Source organism: Leptosomus discolor, chromosome 21, assembly GCF_034619465.1.
Source record: "Leptosomus discolor isolate bLepDis1 chromosome 21, bLepDis1.hap2, whole genome shotgun sequence".
In the NCBI taxonomy this organism is placed as follows: domain Eukaryota; kingdom Metazoa; phylum Chordata; class Aves; order Leptosomiformes; family Leptosomidae; genus Leptosomus; species Leptosomus discolor.
Window position 1 is genome coordinate 1,366,833 of NC_141411.1, and position 17,921 is coordinate 1,384,753.

At 52.4% G+C, this 17,921-nt stretch overlaps 3 protein-coding genes across 3 annotated transcripts; 1 reads left to right on the plus strand and 2 right to left on the minus strand.

Moving 5' to 3' along the window:
• Positions 1 to 3,260: 3,260 nt before the first annotated feature.
• Positions 3,261 to 4,824, minus strand: LOC104345628 (adenosine receptor A3). The gene is given in 2 exon segments (XM_009950146.2): positions 3,261 to 3,885; positions 4,499 to 4,824. Coding segments are annotated over 2 exon segments (951 nt in total).
• A 2,338-nt stretch (positions 4,825 to 7,162) lies between these two features.
• Positions 7,163 to 9,109, plus strand: LOC104345629 (adenosine receptor A3). The gene is made up of 2 exons (XM_009950147.1): positions 7,163 to 7,512; positions 8,506 to 9,109. Exons 1-2 carry the CDS (start codon positions 7,163 to 7,165, stop codon positions 9,107 to 9,109), a joined length of 954 nt encoding a protein of 317 aa, XP_009948449.1.
• Positions 9,110 to 13,547: 4,438 nt separating this feature from the next.
• C21H1orf162 (chromosome 21 C1orf162 homolog) lies at positions 13,548 to 16,256 on the minus strand. Its single transcript, XM_086476597.1, has 5 exons — positions 16,115 to 16,256; positions 15,675 to 15,774; positions 15,272 to 15,360; positions 14,647 to 14,726; positions 13,548 to 14,042 (listed from the first exon to the last, which is right to left on the minus strand). Exons 1-5 carry the CDS (start codon positions 16,143 to 16,145, stop codon positions 13,983 to 13,985), a joined length of 360 nt encoding a protein of 119 aa, XP_086332723.1. The 5' UTR covers positions 16,146 to 16,256; the 3' UTR covers positions 13,548 to 13,982.
• Positions 16,257 to 17,921: the final 1,665 nt, after the last annotated feature.

The following is a 17,921-nucleotide window of genomic DNA, read 5'->3' on the forward strand; positions in this document are numbered from 1 at the left end:
GAATAGCTGGAAGCCTTTCGCTGGAGCCATCCAAGAAACGAGCAAGCTGACTACAGCCTTTAAATGGCAAATCCATCGAGTGCTCGGGGATCAGGATCCCAAAAGCTGTTTAACCCCATCGAACTACGACATCCCTGGGTCTGCCACGTCGGAGCCGCCCCAGCACACAGCCCAACCTGCCCCGGGTACGGTCTTCTCCTTGAGCTGCCTTCTCCGCAGAGCTCTGAGGGCATCGGGTAGTTTTGTGGGGCAGCAAATCCACGGCTGAGCTTCCCTTGGGCTGCGAGTGCTCCGGGGGTGGCCCCAGCTCCGAGAGCCCAGGCAGGAGCAGGGGACAGGAGAGCCACCTGGGTGCCATGCAGCAGGATTGGGAGAGAAAGGTGGTGGGGAGCAAAGAGGGGTCTGGTCCTTTCCTCCACCTCGGGCTGGGTCACACCAGCACTTCTGGATGCAGCTCTGAGCTGCAGCTGGGAGCTCTGGACAGCAGGGAAGGACAGGGCTGCCCCGGGTGACCGGAGAGGGCTGGGGGTCGGTGGGTGCTGAAGCTCCCAGTGAGAGCCATGAACCCAGGGCTGATGAAGGCTGTGTCATCCGCCTCAGCATCATCCTCCCACTTGTCCAGAGCCAACTGCTGAGATGCCTGACAGACTCTCTGCCTTCACTCAAGCAATGCCCGCCAGACACCACGCAGGGATGGAAAATGAACCCTGGGCCCCCGTGCAGCCGAGCCTGATCCTTCTTACTCACAGGCCAACTTGAAGGGCCTGCACAAGGTGCTCTACTTCAAATCACAGCTGTTTTTATGAAAAAATATTACCGTACATAGCACCAAAGGTGTCCAAACACTCCAACCACGCTGGCACGTCTAGCAGAAGGATTAAATATTACGGCAGCTTGTCCTTCTGTGTGTACACGTGCGCGCACACAGGGAGAGTAGCAGGGAGAGCAGCCACCCGCAGCGATAGGCAGAGGATTGTTCGCACCAGTGTTCAGAGCTCCGCTGCCTGAGCTCAGCCCCGTGCTTCCCTAAGCCTCTCGGGGAGAGCACAACACGTGCTGACGGGAGAACAACTTGGTAGAGAAGCAAAGGAGGAAGCCCTTCGGTCAGGACCTGGATGCCTGTAAATAAATAGCGAGAAGGGGAGAGCAGAGCTGGTTTCCACACCAAAACTCTCCCTGATCCCACGCTCCGGCCCCATTTGGCTTCGCTGCGCAGGGAGTGTTTAATCACTTTGCAAGCCGTAAAAACCTCCAGCCTGGGGTTTGCTGACGCTGGGGCTGAAGGAGGGCTGTGGGAGAAGAGCCAAGCGCCCATGGAAGGAGGACGTGGGGCTGAAAGGATGGACGCAGGACCCGCAGCCCCCCGGGGAGTCCCTGGGCTGGGGGCGACGCTGCCCTCGTGCGGGGCAGAGCCGGCGGAAGGGCACTGGCTCGTCCCCCGTTGGTGCCAGAGGCGCCGCAGCAGCCCCACAACCTGGTTCTTTCATATTTAGGGCAGGAAACAGATGCTGCCTGGCGGAGGAAACGTCCAAAGAACATAAGCACACCTTGTGCCTTCCCCGGCAGGAGCCCCGTGGGAACAGGGGGTGCAGGTCGGAAACACCCCGGTTCGGCCCCAGCGAGGGCAGGTGCAGCTCAGCTGGGTTCAACGGCATCGCCCGCGGCTGCATCAGCGGGGACGGGGGCCCAAAGGGCTTGTTCCCTTTGGGTCTTTTATTCCTCCGCAGAAGTGGGGCGAGCTGGGGCAGCACCCCACAGCCCAGTCCCCTCCGCTCGCAGCGGCGGCTGCAGCAGCCCCTTGTGCGAGCTGCCCCGAGGGCTGTGCAACGAGCTGATGAGGCATTTCTCGCCTCACCAACAGCCCAGGGAACGTGGGCTCAGCGCACTGTGCCGTCTGGGTACGAAGCAGACCCCTTCCCTCTGCGCCAGCGGGTTTCCAGTGCCAGGTCACACACCTGCACAGGCACACGGACACGGGGTCACTGAAGACGGGCGTTTTTCTGCACACAACTCCGGTCCACAGCTGCTAAAAAGGACAGACAAAAAGAAAACCTACAGCCTGTGCCCTGGCAGCACCAGCAGCATCGCGGGCATCGTTTAGACAGTCTGCCCCTGGGAAAGCACCTGCCTTCTAAGAAAAAGCTGATCCAGTGCTATTAACATTTTACGGGCTGGTGCAAAAAAAACCTTGCGCAAAGGCCGCTCGTTTTCCTGCTGTTCCAAAGCACCTTTCCACAAGTGGGTGCTGCTGCCTCATTCAGCCGGGTCAGAGCATCTTCAGACGGTGAAGCACTCTCCTGCCAGCAGCTGGCCTCTGAGCCAGCGCCCAGGCCTGGGTCCCCTTGACTGCACTTGGCTGTGCTGCTCCTTGTGAAACCAGAAATCGGGCAGCCAGGGTCTGTCTTCTTGTTGCAGCCCATAGTATCTTGGCATTTATGGAGAGGTTTGTGCTGTGGCAGCCCGCCAGAGCATTTCTTTGTAGCTCCACCGATCTGAGAAACAGCTTCCTTAAATAGAGCTGAAAAGACAAAGCAAATACTCTTAAAGGAAGAGCTGTTCGCAGGGGCGAAAGCAGGGCCAAGGGCTCATGTCAGCTCTCCTGTCAGCCTGCGGTTCACGCTCGTGGGCTGCGTGCAAGAGCCTCGCGCTGCGTTTCGTGGTCAGTCTGAGCTCCTGCAGAGGTGGCTCCTGCCCCGGCTCACCCTGCAGCTGCAGAAAGACTTGGGCCAGACCCAGAGAGGCAGCCGGGGTTTGGGAAATGGGTGCCCCAGGAGGGGGAGGAAGACCCCGCATCTTCTCAGGTCACCAGCTGGGACTCGGACCCACGGGGACCTGCTGCTGCCTCCCAGGAGCTGCTGGCTGGTGCCTGGGCTCTGCCCAACCCCACCGCCTGCCCCAGGGCACAGAAATGCTTTTTATTCAGAGCAAAACACCCGCAAGCGTGAGCAACACTAACCTCTCCCCTGCACCCAGCACTCCCCCCTTGAGCTGCCACTCTGCTCCGAACCCCTCACACCTTTGGCCTCGGAAACACAAAGGAGGTTTTTTGCTTTGGGACGTTGTTGGGAACCCGAGCTCAGCATCGCACTGCCCAGAGCTTCGTTAGCTCGGCACAGAAATGCACACGCAGCCGGTGACCCGGCGTGCACGGTCAGAGAAACACGTCCTGGTGCCTGCGCCGTTTCCCCCCACCCCTCGTTGCTCCCACGCCGTCTCAGTGCTGGTATCCAGCTCGGACAGACGGGCGAGCAGGACACAGCTCAGACGGTGCTGGCGCCCAGGTTCGCTCCGTGCTCTGCGCTAGAAACAACCGGCTCCGACTTCTGGAGCGGGATGCAAGTCCTCACGATGGAAGCGTACGTTTCTTTGAACTTCTGCATTTTGAAGGCGTAGACGGCAGGGTTCATGGCTGAGTTGGCATGAGACAGCAGGATGCCCAGGTACATCAGAGGCTGCGGGATGGGGCAGGAGAGGCAGAAGTACAAAATGAAGTTCAGGATGCCCAGAGGCAGCCAGGACACCGCAAACAAGAGGAGGATGAGGGCCAGATGTTTGGCCATTTTGTATTCCTTCCCACAAGCCGTTCCTCCTCCTGGGGGACTTGCTGAGCTCAGGCTTAGTTTTGCCTACATGATGTAGAAAATCTCGGTGTAGAGGACACACATGATGAGCAAGGGAAGGAGGATCCAGGCGAAGAAGCTGAAATACACCACATAATCCATTCTCATCACAGACAAATAGTGACACTCGACGTAGCTGGAGCCGTCAGTGTGCTGGTTCCACCCCAGCATGGGGACCAGCCCCACCAGCACAGACACAAGCCAGCAGAGTCCCAGAATCACACAAACCCTTTTCTTCTTGATGGCTGCCCTGTACCTGGGTGGACTGGAAGCATCAGCCATGTTAGATGCGATTCTTCAGGGAAAAAAAAAACCAACAAAACTACAACAATATTCAGGAACTTGGGCTTTTAAGCAATCATTTCTGGTTGGCCTCATTCAAGTTAAGCACAGTTCTGTGCAGTTGGTCCTCAGCAGCTTCTGACGTTTAAAATGTGTTTTGAAACTACAGGGGAACATCCAAACGGTCACTGACCCCTTTCAAATGAGAACTGACAAATACAGGGTCAAATCCTTTCCTCGGAAATATGGGTTCATTTCGACCTGCATCAGCAGAGCAGTGTGGCACTTCCCAGGGGAAAACCTAAAGACCACCACCTTATGCAGACTTCAGGCATATCCAAATTTATGAGCAACCCTCCCCTGACTCTCTGTAGCTTTTTTCGGGTATTGCTGAATTTCCAGGAGGGCCCAGGCTGCTGGTGCTCCATTGCCTACGCTTGGGGAACCTCTGCCTTTGAGTGAGTTTCTCTCAGAGAACCGACGATGCCCAGGAAGCCCCACGATGCTGCAAGCAAGGGAGAAGGAAAATATAAGGGAGGAGAGAAATGGGGAAGAGATGATGAGACAGGACCTTCACTCAGACTCACCAGGTTGGCAGCTTCACTCTCAGGTACCTGTCGACTGCGACGGCCAGGAGAGACAGGATCGAGGCGTGAGGAAAGATCATCATCAGGCAGCACACAAACAGGCAGGAGCAGAACTGGATGACAACTCCCCAGCTCATCAAGACAGCCAGCGGGATGACAAGAATCCCCACGGCAAGGTCAGCGAGTGCCAGGGAAACGAGGTAAAAGAAGGTGGTCTTCTGCAGAGCTGGGTTCAGCTTCACTGCCCAGATCGCCAAGGCGTTGCCCACTGCTGCAAATATCCCAATAACAGACTCCATCGCAATATAGATCACACTCAGGCTGTCTATGGACATCTTGGACACAAAAGTAAGAAACGTGGCGCTGAATTCTTTTTTTTTCCTCCAACAGCCAGCTCAGAAGCCAGCTCCTCCCTGACCTGCCTTAAATGAAGTCCCTCCTTCAGAGTTTTGCACACCTCCCAACCTGCATACACAACTCCCTAAAGATGAGTAGAGCAAATTGTCGATGAAGGGCCATTTATCAGACCTTCTGTAACAAACCCTGTAACATCTTTCTTTCTGTCTCCTTGGGGTTTCAGTACATTTACATACGCTTTTGTAGAAGAGTCGGAGTCATATAGCGGCAGCATCGTGCTATGAACCAACCACAGGGGCTACCTGTGGCATGTGGCCATCTTGCCAGACTATTTTAGCCACAGGCGCATGCGCTCCCCCCGGCTGGGTGCTCCGTGCTGCCCAGCAGGGTGAATTACCCAGCGCACGGCCCTGCAGCGCTGCGGCTGCGGCGCTCTGCCTCTGAGCTTCTCTAAAGCACGCAGCGTAGGGGTAGCACCACAGAAAACAGGACCAAGGGACCTTGAGTGAGCCAGTCTGCTCCCCTGACACAAAGAAGGGCTGGGGGGGGCGCAGCTCTGAAGGCACTCTGCTGGATTTTGGGCGAGCAAAAGGCAAATGGAGGCAGAAACGCTTTCTTGGGACTCTATTGCACAAGCTGCTCCCCTGAGGTCCCCCGCGGCGCCGAGCTCTTGCCCTCAGGAGCTGCGTTTGCAGCAGGGGCGGGTGGGCCCTGCCAAAGCCCCCGTCACTCAGGTCCGCAGCCTCTGCAAGCGGCATCTGGCTGCAGCCGCAGGAGCAGACAACGGAAGGAAGGAGCTGGCAGCTGTGGTCAAGGGAGGGAAGTGGGGAGCTCGTACCCAAGCAGGGCCGGCGGCCAGCTGCCAAGTGCCGGCTGCCCGCTCCTTCCCAGGTACTTCCCGGAGAAGTAACTCCTTCGGCTTACAAAAGCCTAGCACGCACCCCCGCTGTGACGTTCCCGTGCCTCTCCCGGGACTTGTCTCCTGCACCCACAGATTCCCTGTGTCAGATTTCATCAGAAAACCAGCACAGCCAAGTTCGGTTGCAGACTGGGACTGCCTACAGGCAGCTCACCATCTCCCCAGCGGCGACTGCACCAAAACGCCCTCCAGTCAGGGAGCAAGCAGCTCTCACATGGATTTCAAGGAAGCAGAATTTGTCCAGCTCTTTTGGCAGCAGAGAATAAAGAAGTCTCATTTATTTCTGGCTCTGTCTTCTCCCGCAGCTGATTTCACTTCCCCATCCTCAGTTTTGCCAGAAAGTTGGGTGGAAGAGACGGAGGAGTCAGTGTCCAGGGAACCAGACGCTGCCCGCGGTTCCACAAGGCTTCGTTACACTAACGTGGCACCATCCGCCCGGTCGTTTCCTTGCTCTTTGCTCGTTCCTGAAGAGTCTGCATCTCTGTTCGCCCAAGAGCCAGGCTACCCCGCCACTCGCAGGCTGACACGAGCTCACGTGTTCACTTCTCTTCTCAGTTTCATCTGAAATGGGAGCAGCTCTTTCACCGCAGACCCACGCCTGGGAGCAAGGCGCTGCGCTGCCAGGCTCACCCGCAGCAAGCGGATCGCAGCTTTCACTCCCTCTCCCCGCTGCTTCCCATCACTTCCCACACCTCTCCTCAGTTTCTCCGTCTCCCACCAACAAAGCATAGGAAAGTATGCCACCCTCTGAACACAACCTGGTCGGTCGCCACACTGATTTCTTGCAGAAATGAGGGCTCTCACTGAAAACCTCACCTGCATTACGAGTGTTCTTGTCAGACTGAGAAAGGTCCAAGTAAAGAATCAAGTATTGGAACTTAACAAAACACCCTGCTAACGTGCCCTGAGCTGCCTCATTTCCTATAGTTACAGCAGAGTGATTATCTAGAGCGATATCTGGCAGCTTTGCACAGTCAGCTCTGGTTACAGTTCTCGCATTTCTAAAGCTGTGGCTTGGAAGAGGAAGCAGTTAAAGTATTGTTTTCAGGTTGCCAGTAAGCAGGCTTGGGGAAACTTCCAATTTTCCCTTCAAAATAGCTTTCCAAAGTTCGTTTACGGATACCAGGCTGCTGAAGGGATGCTGTGAGCTTCAGGAGGTGTGTCCAGAGCGGGGAACGTTTCCTGGATGCTGAGGTATTCGATGCTCTGTAGAAAGGCAACAGCCAATTTGCTGCCAAAGTGCCAAGGATGTGAAATACGGGAACGGATCTGCACGCCAGAGTGTCACTGGAACAACTGAGCACCGTACACCAAGGATGAATCCCACACATGGTCATTGATGCCCATGCTCCCTTCTGTAGCTCAAGCCAGGGCGGGAGCATCTCCAGCAGCTCGCCATGCCAAACGACAGCCTGGCGCTGAGCAGCCTGGATGGGATTTACATCAGTACCGAGTGCTTGGTTGCTTTGTTCTCCACTTTGGGCAACATCCTGGTCATCTGGGTGGTGAAGCTGAACTCGACGTTCCAGAACATGACCCTGTACTTCATCGTTTCCCTGGCACTGGCTGATATCGCGGTGGGGATCCTCGTCGTACCCCTGGCCATCGTGGTGAGCCTGGGCATCAGCGTCCCCTTCTACACCTGCCTGTTCATGTGCTGCCTGATGGTGGTTTTCACCACCGCCTCCATCCTCTCCCTCCTGGCCATCGCCATCGACAGGTACCTGCGAGTGAAGCTGCCAACCAGGTGAGCGCTCGACCACCGCCGGCCCCTCCGCACGCCCCGCTCCTGCCGCCTTTCCCATGCCCAGCCGCTGCCCCAGGGGTGCCACCTCCTCCTCCATCCTCCTCAACTTGGCCCTTCTCTAGGAACTATTTACTCCAAACGCCCGCTTGCACACGGAGAAGGTACCTGTGCCTCAAACCCGCTGAGACGAGCTTTCTACAGCAGGAACGGCTGCCTACAGTTCATAATGCAGCCCGGGCAGCCCCCGGGGCGTCCGTGGGGGGCCGAGAGCTCGGTGTTACTGCTGACCACAGCTCGGTCACAGGATGAGTCTGTGGTCAAACTGCTGAGGTCTTCAGATGGCTTGTTATTTCCGCAGGATGGTGAGAGTACTGTAGAGTTCTTTGGGTTTCTGAGGTCAGTCTTTTAAATAAAATTCCTTTTAGTGCTTAGTGCTGAAAATACAAAAGAAATAAGAGGCTTATTAAGGGCTAACTTAACAAGTCATTTACTTTTTAATATTTGAATGGAACAGTATGTAAGCTAGAAACTCAAAGCATAACCTCAAGCATGAAAGAAGTAATATTTTTTTATGGGGAAAGGACCTATAAAATTGAAGAATGAAAGAACAGTTGGGTCCTGCAAATGACATAAACCAAGTGTAAAGAGAAAGGTACACCCAAGGAAGCCTAGAAGTAAGATAGGACTGCTAATAGTAGAAAAGCAGTATCTAGGCGAGAGGAGCACTAAGATCATAATGAAACAAGAAACAAAATAGCTGAAAACATCCGATTGTAAAGAGGGGAAGTTAAGCATAGTTCTTACGGGTGCTGCGAAGTAGCCATTACAAATGAAGAGTTAGGGTTTGTCTCAAAATAAGATTTGGTTCCCCTCTGCCCCCCCTCCAAAATGTTACCGCCCCATTTTGCAACAATGAACCTCTACTATTTGAACACGTGAATTCTTGAAGCCATCCTTATCTGTTTCAAACGCTTCTGTTTTCTTCCCCAACAGATACAAAATAATCACTACAGAGAGAAGAGTTTGGTGGGCACTGGGTTTGTGCTGGTCTGTGTCCCTGCTGGTAGGATTCGTCCCCATGTTTGGATGGAACAAGGCAGACCCAAGAAACTCCGACTTTCTCAGGTGTCGATTTACCTCTGTGATGCGGATGGATTACATGGTGTACTTCGGCTTCTTCATATGGACCCTCGTCCCCCTGCTCATCATGTGCGCTCTGTACGTTGAAATCTTTTACATCATCCGGACCAAGCTGAGTCAAGGTACAACCAACGCGAGAGGGGCAGGAGGTTTTTACGGACAGGAGTTCAAGACAGCCAAATCTCTGGCACTTGTTCTCTTCCTGTTTGCGCTGTCCTGGTTGCCTCTGTGCATTATGAACTGCGTTTCCTACTTCTACCCTGAGAGTCAGATCCCCCCGTATTTGATGTACTTGGGAATCCTGTTATCCCATGCCAACTCCGCCATGAACCCCATTGTCTATGCGTGCAAAATAAAGAAGTTCAAGAACACGTACCTTTTAATTTTAAGGACCTACATCCTGTGCAAAAAACCAGACCCAGTCCTTAAGGAGCAAACAACAGACCAACCGTCATAAAGAAGGAAAGCTGACCTGCAGCATGCCTCAGGCCCCTGACAAACCACTTTGCCTTGTTAAGAAACTCATGGGAGAACGCGTGCTCTGTTTCAGCTACTCCTACTCTTGACAAACTGCTTTACAATAAGGGCCGGTTCCTCTCACTCAAGCTGATGTGCATTTGACCTTAAGCCCGAAAGGATCCTTTATCATCGTCTGCATTATTGCACCCCCGAGAATTCTGTTCGGTGGTCGCAGCACCAAGCCCAGATCTGCCAGGCAAGAACCTCATCTCACAGGACCTTCCAGTTTTTATTTATTGGCTGGAGCACTATTTGGCAGACCAGCGACCCAGAGCACTGTTAACGAGGCAGACTTTTTACTCCTAGCTCCCCAGCTTGGATCCATGACTAGCTGGTAAAAACCAGTGCTTGCACTTTCCTAGTTCTAACTCAAGGCTGAGAAGTCTGTTATAATTTTGATTTCTCTTTTTGCCCAGTTATAGGCCCTCTGCTCACACACAGCCAGACTTGCCCTGACTTTTTTTTTTAGTCCAGTGGCACCAGGCAAATAAAACTACAGCATCTCCTGCGACCCTTCCACCTGCAGAGGACCTGCGTTGTGAAGTTACCCTCACCGCTGCCAAAGGTCCTGCTGCTGACCATCTCAGCTGGAAGGCCAGAAGCTGCACTGACTTTGCTGACCTTCCTCCTCTTTGGGGGAGCTCCTGCCAGTGGGAGACTTTCGCTGCTCTTCAATTAAGACAACGCTCCCCCTCCCCAAGCCTGCAAGATCGACCTCAGACATAGAGCAGCAGCGAGAGCCGACCTGCCGAGCACACTGAAGCTATTCATTAGTGAGACACACGGGGGACAGGGGAGCATGCCATAACTGTCAAAAAATAAACTAGTGATATCTTTAAGTTCTCCCCTCCTCCCCCAGCTGCCTGTCCAAGGATAGAATCGACCATCGCAAAACCATCAAGGACACGTTTCCAAAACTTGTTACTAAAAACCATACATTTGGGGATTCTTCCTGCACACCATATTCCCATGCTTAATTCTCCCTACATTCACAAGCTGGTTTCTTAACACCCGATTTCGATGTAATTTGCTGCAAGGCTCCTCTGTAAACCTGAAGAACAGTTGGTTTGTAGCAACCTGTTACAGATCTGAAGACTAAAGGTGTATGTGTTTATGTGTCTATATATGTCTTTGTATTGGTTTCAAATACAGAAGAGATACTGAAGAGAAATTTTGTCCAGTGTTGTTTGGGTTTTTACATAAGGATTGGTTGGGTTCACTGAAAAATAGGATAAAGGTGTTCTTTGTTGTTGGCAATACAGCAGCTCTCAGTCCTGGCACGTCCTCACTGACTGTTCTTGTGCCCTTTGTCTTCTCTGTCAATTTAGACTAAATTTGAGTTTGGTCAATTTGTGCTGCAGTCAGTGTTGTCACATTTTCATGCATAACAATAAATACTAGATGGATTTTGTATTAACTCAGCCTGCTTATCTCCCATGACAATCAAAAAAGCAGCCTGCATGAAATCTCCACGCTGTTTCAGTCAGTGTCCTGACTAGGCGTGCCGGCACAGAAATCGCAGTAAATATCACACCACAGCTCACACAGCCTGCTTTTAGGGAACACGGGTCAAGGTGCAAATAGGTTATTAAAGACCAGGCTCTTTTTTGTCCATCTTTAAATAACCAAAGTGGTCTAGAAAAAGCAGAAAAGGGAGCACATCATTCTGTTATTTATCTCAGAAAGGGTTGGCATCTGCTCCTTTAGCTGAGATCAGGCATCGCAATTTGTTATCTGATGTAACCCTTGTCACGGGCCAAAGCTCTGCCCTGTTACACAGTTCAGCTCCATTAATAAACAGGACACCAAAGGAGGCACTGCATAAGTACATCAGAATTCTGCTCCGTGATCTCTCATTATCGGCTGATAGAACTGATTGCTTTCAGCACAAAAACAGGCCCCACCCAAAGATCAGAAAATTATTCATTAGAATGACGCACAGCAAACTTTGCCTATGTATTTTGGAGAAATTGAGAAGAGAGGGAGCAGCACTGCCCCAAATTCCTAGCAGGCTGCCCGACAAACTCCGAGAGAACGAGGCATAAGGATACAGAGAAAGAACAGAAAACAGAGAGGGCTGAGAGCAGGGGACGCTCTCCTGCCTCCCGAAAGCAAGCTGCAAAGGAGAGCGGTCTCAGCCAGCTGCCTGACCCTGCACAGCCCCCCGGGAGGGAGCCCCAGGCAACAGCTCACCTTCCAGCGGCAAAGCAGGATGCTCACCGCAGCTGGACCCGGCCCCTCTCCGTAAGGCCACCGGAGGAGGAGCTGCCCTGCTTTCATCAGGGGCTTCTGCCAGAGGTGGTGCTGGCTGGAAAATATTCCTGCAGGTCGCTGGTTCTCGCTTCCAGCGGTTACTCCGGGTCCCTGGTTCTCGCTTCCAGCGGTTACTCTGGAAATAGTTGTGGCTTCAGCCCCAGGCAGAGATCGAACAGGCTGAATAATGCCCAAACTAGCTGTGAGGATGGGCGAAGGCACATACCGACAGTCCACGTGCATACAAGCATCACCCAGGGAGAGCAAAGGATTCAGCTCTCCTACAAGATCTGACTCATCGCTGGCTGAGGGAAGCGCAGCCCGACAGTCCTGTCAACATCACTGCTGGAGCTCTAACAATCCACCCTTTTAACACTGCAACCAGATGTCAACTCCAAAAATGCCAAGGAATGTCATAGGCCACTGCTGTCCATGCATCCTTCCAAGCACCGTTTAACCCGTGAGCCGTTTCAACCCACCCTCCCAGGGCTGGACAATCGGTACTGGACTTTCCCATACCCAGGCAAATTCCTGCTGAGAAAGTTTGTTTTTAGGGAGACCACAAACACAGACACCTCTAGATGAAATACCATTACTGAAATGGTGCAAACAGGAGAGCCTGAATGGCAAAACAAAGGGGACACAACCCCTCCTCTGTTCCAATTGGCAGGTGCAGTTGTCCCAAATTCCTCTCCAAAACAAAGAGTTGGCTGATGGCTACCAGGAAAAGCCGTGCATGACTCTACAGCGCTCTCGGCATAGGAAAGGGAGAGACGGACGGATGCTCTGGGATGAGTCTGGGACTCGTTAGCAGCCACGTAACAAGCAAGAGGCTCTCTGTCACCCCCCATCTCTGAGGGCCGTACCACACTGTGCTCTCCAGGTAGGCACACAAAATTGCTGCGCTGCGGTTAGTAACGTTCCACAAAGTAGGTGAAATGGTTGTGACAGGTCTCGGTACAATTCACGGTGAGAAAACATCTACCTGAAAACCCCAACACCCTAGCTGCTCTCCTAGGTGGCGAGTCAGCTTTTCTTACACTTTAACGCAGGATCCAACAGCCTCTAACAGGGGAAGGCAGCGTTGGCGAAGTAACGTTTGTGCAAGCCAGGTAAATTTTCAAACTGTCTTATTTCTCAGTTGCCGTCAGGCAGCAGAATAACATCGTTACTAATTTTAAAGATAAATAACTAAAGAAAATTGTGCACCAACCACAATCACCCCTCATGAACCTCTCAGCAGCTGCACAGTAACACGGCATTTCCTTTATTAAACATGCTTGAAGAAACTCTGACGGCCGGGATGAGAGCAGCCTTTGTTGTGCCGTTACCTGCAAGTTCCACTCCCGACCCCGCAGAAGAGCCACCACCCTGACCAGGGCACGGCTGAGGCCGGATTTCAGGAGGTGCTGGTGCAGCTGGTTCCCAGTGGGCCCCAGCCTTCCACCAGCCCCTGCGGTCACGGAGGCTGCACAGCCCAACGGAGCTGGGGGGGGGGGAAGCCCCGGCTCTGGGGGCGGCTGGTGGGGAAGACCCCAAACCCGGCTGGATGGAGCCCAACCCAGCTGCGGCTTCGTGCTGCCATCAGGCGGCACATCCGTCCCGCTGGCTGGAGGCCAGCCGGGCTCTCCGGCGGCAGGAGGACCCCAGGCACTTGTCCAGCCCAAGGGGTTCCGCTGGAGAGGTGGTTACAGCAGCTGCATTTCAGAAAAAGAGAAATACCCGCAGGAATCTCACACCCTCTGGTGACCAGAAACGAGGAGGTTTCGGAAGCCCAGAGGGCCGAGGCGGCCCGAAGCTCCGCTCCGACCCACAGCCTTGCAGAAGCGTGGGGCAGGCGGAGGTCGCTGTACTTGCTCCGACGACAAACCTCCCGTCCGTGGGCACAGGAACACGCAGAGAAGCTTCCCCGTGGCTGCCAAGACTGAGTCACTAGTGGAAACTTACTCCCCCGTTTACGAAAAGGGGATGATGTTTAACTTTTTACAATGTATTTAGAATACTAGGGGTAATAACACATACATGAACATTTCCAGAAGTTTTAACTGTCACACTGCGATTATGAATTTATGTGGCCCAATCAGGAAGCAGACATTTGCATACAAACATTTCATCACCGTAACTTCAATAAGCAGAAAATAACTAATTGGAGCACTTGGCAATCAAGAAAACAAGAAAAATGCTACAGCCGGTGACAGAAGAGGGAAACATAAGGGCACAGGCATGAACAGGCAGAGCAACATTCCCATTTTTCGGTTCTCTTTGGTAGTTCAAAGCAACTGCAAACACGCAGACGGGAATTTCACAAGTGTATTGTAAGGACTCACTGAGATTTCCACAGATGAGGAAATACCGTATAAAAAGCAATTTGCCCACAACCCTTGGCTGGCAGTTTGGAACAGGAGACATTTCGTTTCCCCTAATAGCTATAAAATGAGCTGGTGTTACATACGGCAGCGCTGGCATTTCTCAGAGCACTACGGGCCTTCATAGAACATTCTGGTAGCATTTGATGTTCAGAAAGTGCAAGCATCTTCATTTCAACAGAACCTTCACCATCACACAGCCATTGGTGTCCGATTCCGCTGGAAGACCACGCTGCTGTAGGCAACCTCATTCTGGGGACGTGAAAGAAGCCACAAACATTAGAGTGGGCAAGTATCACATCTCAGCATTAATGTCCTGCTCTTAATTTGTCCTCCGCACTACAGACCATAAGCAGTCACAGCCTGTCCCTGCACATGGGACAGCAGTAAACGCTGCGCTGGCTCAGACCAGTTGTCAGTCTAGCTCAGGATCCTGGGTCGACTCTGCATTAGGGGCTTCCAAGGAATCAATAACATGAAGGAAAACTGCCAAAATGCTTGCCCTTTAGAAAGATTTTCCCCTAACCTGCCTAATCAGTGGTTTAGTCAAGCCCCAGAATCCTTGAAACATGTGTGGAGTATGGCACTTGAGCCCTTCTGGTAACAGAGGAGGAACAGCCTTCCCAGTAGGAACTGCTGTCCAGGCACCTCCTCAGGCGACTCCCTGAACTCCCACAAACACGGGCTGAAGCGCTGGCTGCACAAAAGAGAGCATTTTACCTCAGCCAGAAGAACTGTTGGCTAACACTCCAGCCTCGTAAGAGCAAACCTCGCCCCCCCTCAATTAACGTTTACCCTTCTATCAAGAACCTAAGCTTCTCCACGATGACTATTATTTCTAGTACGTGCCCTTTACCTGGCTGTTCATCGCAGATTCCTCAGTCGCTGCCTGGGAGGGAACTTGCTCTTGAAAGTCTTGGTGGGATCTCTTATACTCTGGGAAGGAGAGGGATACCCGCCTCAGCCGTCTGCACCGCCTGGGGACAGCAGCGCAGGAGAGGCTCGAGCGGGGTGACAGAGCAGCACCAGCGAGCGCGTGGCTTAGGCGTCGCCCCAGAGCTTTGCTGCCAGGCGAGCGCTTGGGCAGCCCAAGTCCCTGCCCACCCGGTGGAAGCGGCTGGGATGAAAGCCGCTGAGGGCTTTGGTGAGAACTCTGCGTGGCTGGTATTAGGACAGAAAACCCCCCAAACAAACACACCCGCCAAAAGCCGCCACACTCATCGGGGCTAAAGTTAATCCTCCCCTGAAAACAGCCCCTGGGATGGTTTGTGAGGAGTTCCTGCCAGGAGTGACCTGTTCATCGATACGTTAGTTATTCCAGGAGACATGATCTGTAGAAGCGGCTTTGAAACCCTCGTGCTGCACGATGCAGCCCGGAGAGCAGGGAGGCTCAGCACCATCCGTGCTCAGGTGCGCAGCACCTCTCTGCCACCAGGCCTGGATCCTCATGCTGCCGTTGGCCCCTCCGCTGGGACACTTACTTTTTCGGCAGAGGCAGATAACTGCAAAAACCAGAAGGGTCGACAGGAGGCCAGAGAGAAAGGCTAGCGACACGTAGAGGATTTCACGGCTGTTGATATACAGAAAACTGTGTCAGAATCCCCAGTTTTACGAGAGGCGTTGAAGAATCAGCAGTGCTCAGGTTCACCAGACTTTATGAAATGTAACACACCGTTTGTCCCAAGCCCCCTGAGATCAAAAGGCGTGTATCTGCATTACACATCCCTCGGAACTAGGCTCTTAGTGCACAGACTAAGAAATTGTAAGCAACCTTTCAAAACCCCAAGACATGAAATGCATTACACACGACCCCTCCACTGCAGAAGGAGCCTGCAGTCTCAGGGGACGGGGTCTGAAGTCAGGAAATAAAGGTGGAGCATTTACTCATCAATCCAGCATTTGACTTCTGAAGCTTTCAAGGCAGCTGTAGAGGTATATACAGTGGTATGTACGGGGACAGTGGTGAAAATGGGTTCTGGTGTAACTGGAACCGAACAGAAAAAAACATATCAAAACCTGGGTTTAAAGCGTGTTAATTTCTCCCGTAATATCAGAAGCAACAAGAACCGCACCGAGGCACAGACCTATTCAAATAATTATAAGTGCAACATTTCTCTATCAGGGGCTGAAAGGGGAAACACCAAGTAGAAAAGAAGTTATTCACAGTACTACTGTCCCACAGCAGCCTCTGGCAGCCGTGGGTTCTTCCCCAGACGCACAAATCTCCTGCTCAGCTACGCCCCCAGCAGCCCCTTTTCAGTCAGGACAGCATCGACTTGGTCAAGAACACCGCATTTAAGAAAATTCCTTGAAGAAAAAAATACCTGCATTTGCTTTTGAGGAACCACCTCCCATTTTCTCCAAACACTAATGAACAGTAAGAGAAGCTAAAAGGAGGGGAGGGGAAAAAAAAAAAAGTTATATTTATATACATAAACGTACACACACCCTAGAGCAAAACGAACCTGTCCCCCTCTTCTAACTCACAGACTTTAATCAATTTTCCAAGCACCTTCTACAAACTGCCACAAAGCCACAGCAGCAAAACCACAATTACTCAGCACAAATCCCCCTTTCCAATGTCTTGTTCCTGTGCACGCTTGCGCACGTTCACCACACTTCGGTGAACACGCTGCCTTCTTTCACAGGACGGCAGGAGTTGGAAGGGACCTCTGGAGATCACCAGCCCAATTCAAGAGGATGGAGTACATTTAAGAACTAAAAAAAGCACCACGGTGGTGTTACTGCAGCAGCTACAACTGAGTGAACTTTGTGAGCCTTTTCATAACCAGAAGCTTTGAAAAAAACGCCCCTTTAAGTTTTTAGTTCTCAAGTTACACTGACCTTTTCCACCAAAGCAGGAATCTTCTCAGATTTGGAGGCACCCCTTAAAGACAGGGCAATACCAGCCCACTACAACATCCCTACCCTGCTGTTCTCCCCACACGGCGTGGAAGCGCTGCCAACATCCCCTTCTCCATTGCCAACATCTTTTCGCCCGCTGCTGCCCATGTTCCACAAGCGCCAGAGGGGTGGGACCTCCCCGCTCCCTGCGCCAGGCCCGGCGGCCCGCGGTGCCTGCGGGGAGAAGGGAACAGGGAGCGACACGGCTCCACCTTACCTGGCCCCGCCGAGCTGCCGCCCCGCTGCCAAGCCCCCGGTGCACAGCGCAGCCCCGTAACCGCCGGCGCCGCGGGCAGAATCTCTGCCCAGCTCCGTTACAGCCCAAGCGTCACTCAAATGCCGAGTTGCACAAATATGGAAGTTGAGCAACTTCACTTTATTAAAAGAAACAGGAAACTATGAAAGACACCTGCATTCTCAGCAACGGCTGATCTAAAAGGAGTCAGCTTCAGTTAGCCTGCTTTCAGGTAAGGTCCTCCCCTCTAAAGAACACCTTTTGGGGGGCAAACTGTTGAACAGTGTAGGAAACGGTGCTATTTTACTAACTCCACTAAAAATAACCATTTCCCTCCTGTAGTACCACCCCACCTACGAGAGGCACGTAAGCACGCCCCGTCTGCTTACTTCAGCTTATTCACTACGTAAATGGCTTCCCAAGGCAGAGAGGATGGGATTAGCCCAGGGAAGGGCTTTGCTCAGCTGCAACACTGGTGATACAACAAAATCCTTCAGGGAGACAGTTGCCTATAAAAAGAAAATGAAAAAGCTTACACTGTGTATTACCATAATACACAGAAAACTATTTTCCTTATTACACAAAAAAAACTTTAAAAGCAAGCAACTTTTTTTTTTCCTATGAAAATCCAGAAAAAACACCCTCTAGAACAAACTTAGCCATTTCACTGTCTCAAACGAAATACTGGCAGGTTCAGTCGAAGCCAAGTTCTCCAGTAGCTTTCGATACATTTCCTGCCAGCTACACCCTCTTTCCCACAGAGCAGAAAGACACTTCCGTCACTATTTGTTATGAAAGTGGGGGTTTCAGTCCATTTTTAAAACGAGGACACATTCCGAGTACCTCCATGGACTGGACCGGGGGAATGGGAGCACTGGCACTCACTGTGGCTTTAGATCATGTTTAGAACTACAGAAGGCATCTGCAGTCGCTACCACACCGCATCCCAAAATAAAAACCCATCGCTGTATTCACACCGCTATTTCTCACTC

Excerpts from the sequence above, each read along its gene's own strand:
- LOC104345629 (XM_009950147.1), top strand. The coding sequence starts at position 7,163 with ATGCCAAACGACAGCCTGGCGCTGAGCAGCCTGGATGGGATTTACATC. Across the intron at positions 7,513-8,505 it reads CGAGTGAAGCTGCCAACCAG|ATACAAAATAATCACTACAG; the intron begins GTGAGCGCTCGA and ends CTTCCCCAACAG.
- C21H1orf162 (XM_086476597.1), bottom strand. The coding sequence starts at position 16,145 with ATGGGAGGTGGTTCCTCAAAAGCAAATGCAG. Across the intron at positions 15,775-16,114 it reads TTCCTCAAAAGCAAATGCAG|TTACACCAGAACCCATTTTC; the intron begins GTATTTTTTTCT and ends GTTCGGTTCCAG. Across the intron at positions 14,043-14,646 it reads AATCTGCGATGAACAGCCAG|AATGAGGTTGCCTACAGCAG; the intron begins GTAAAGGGCACG and ends TCACGTCCCCAG.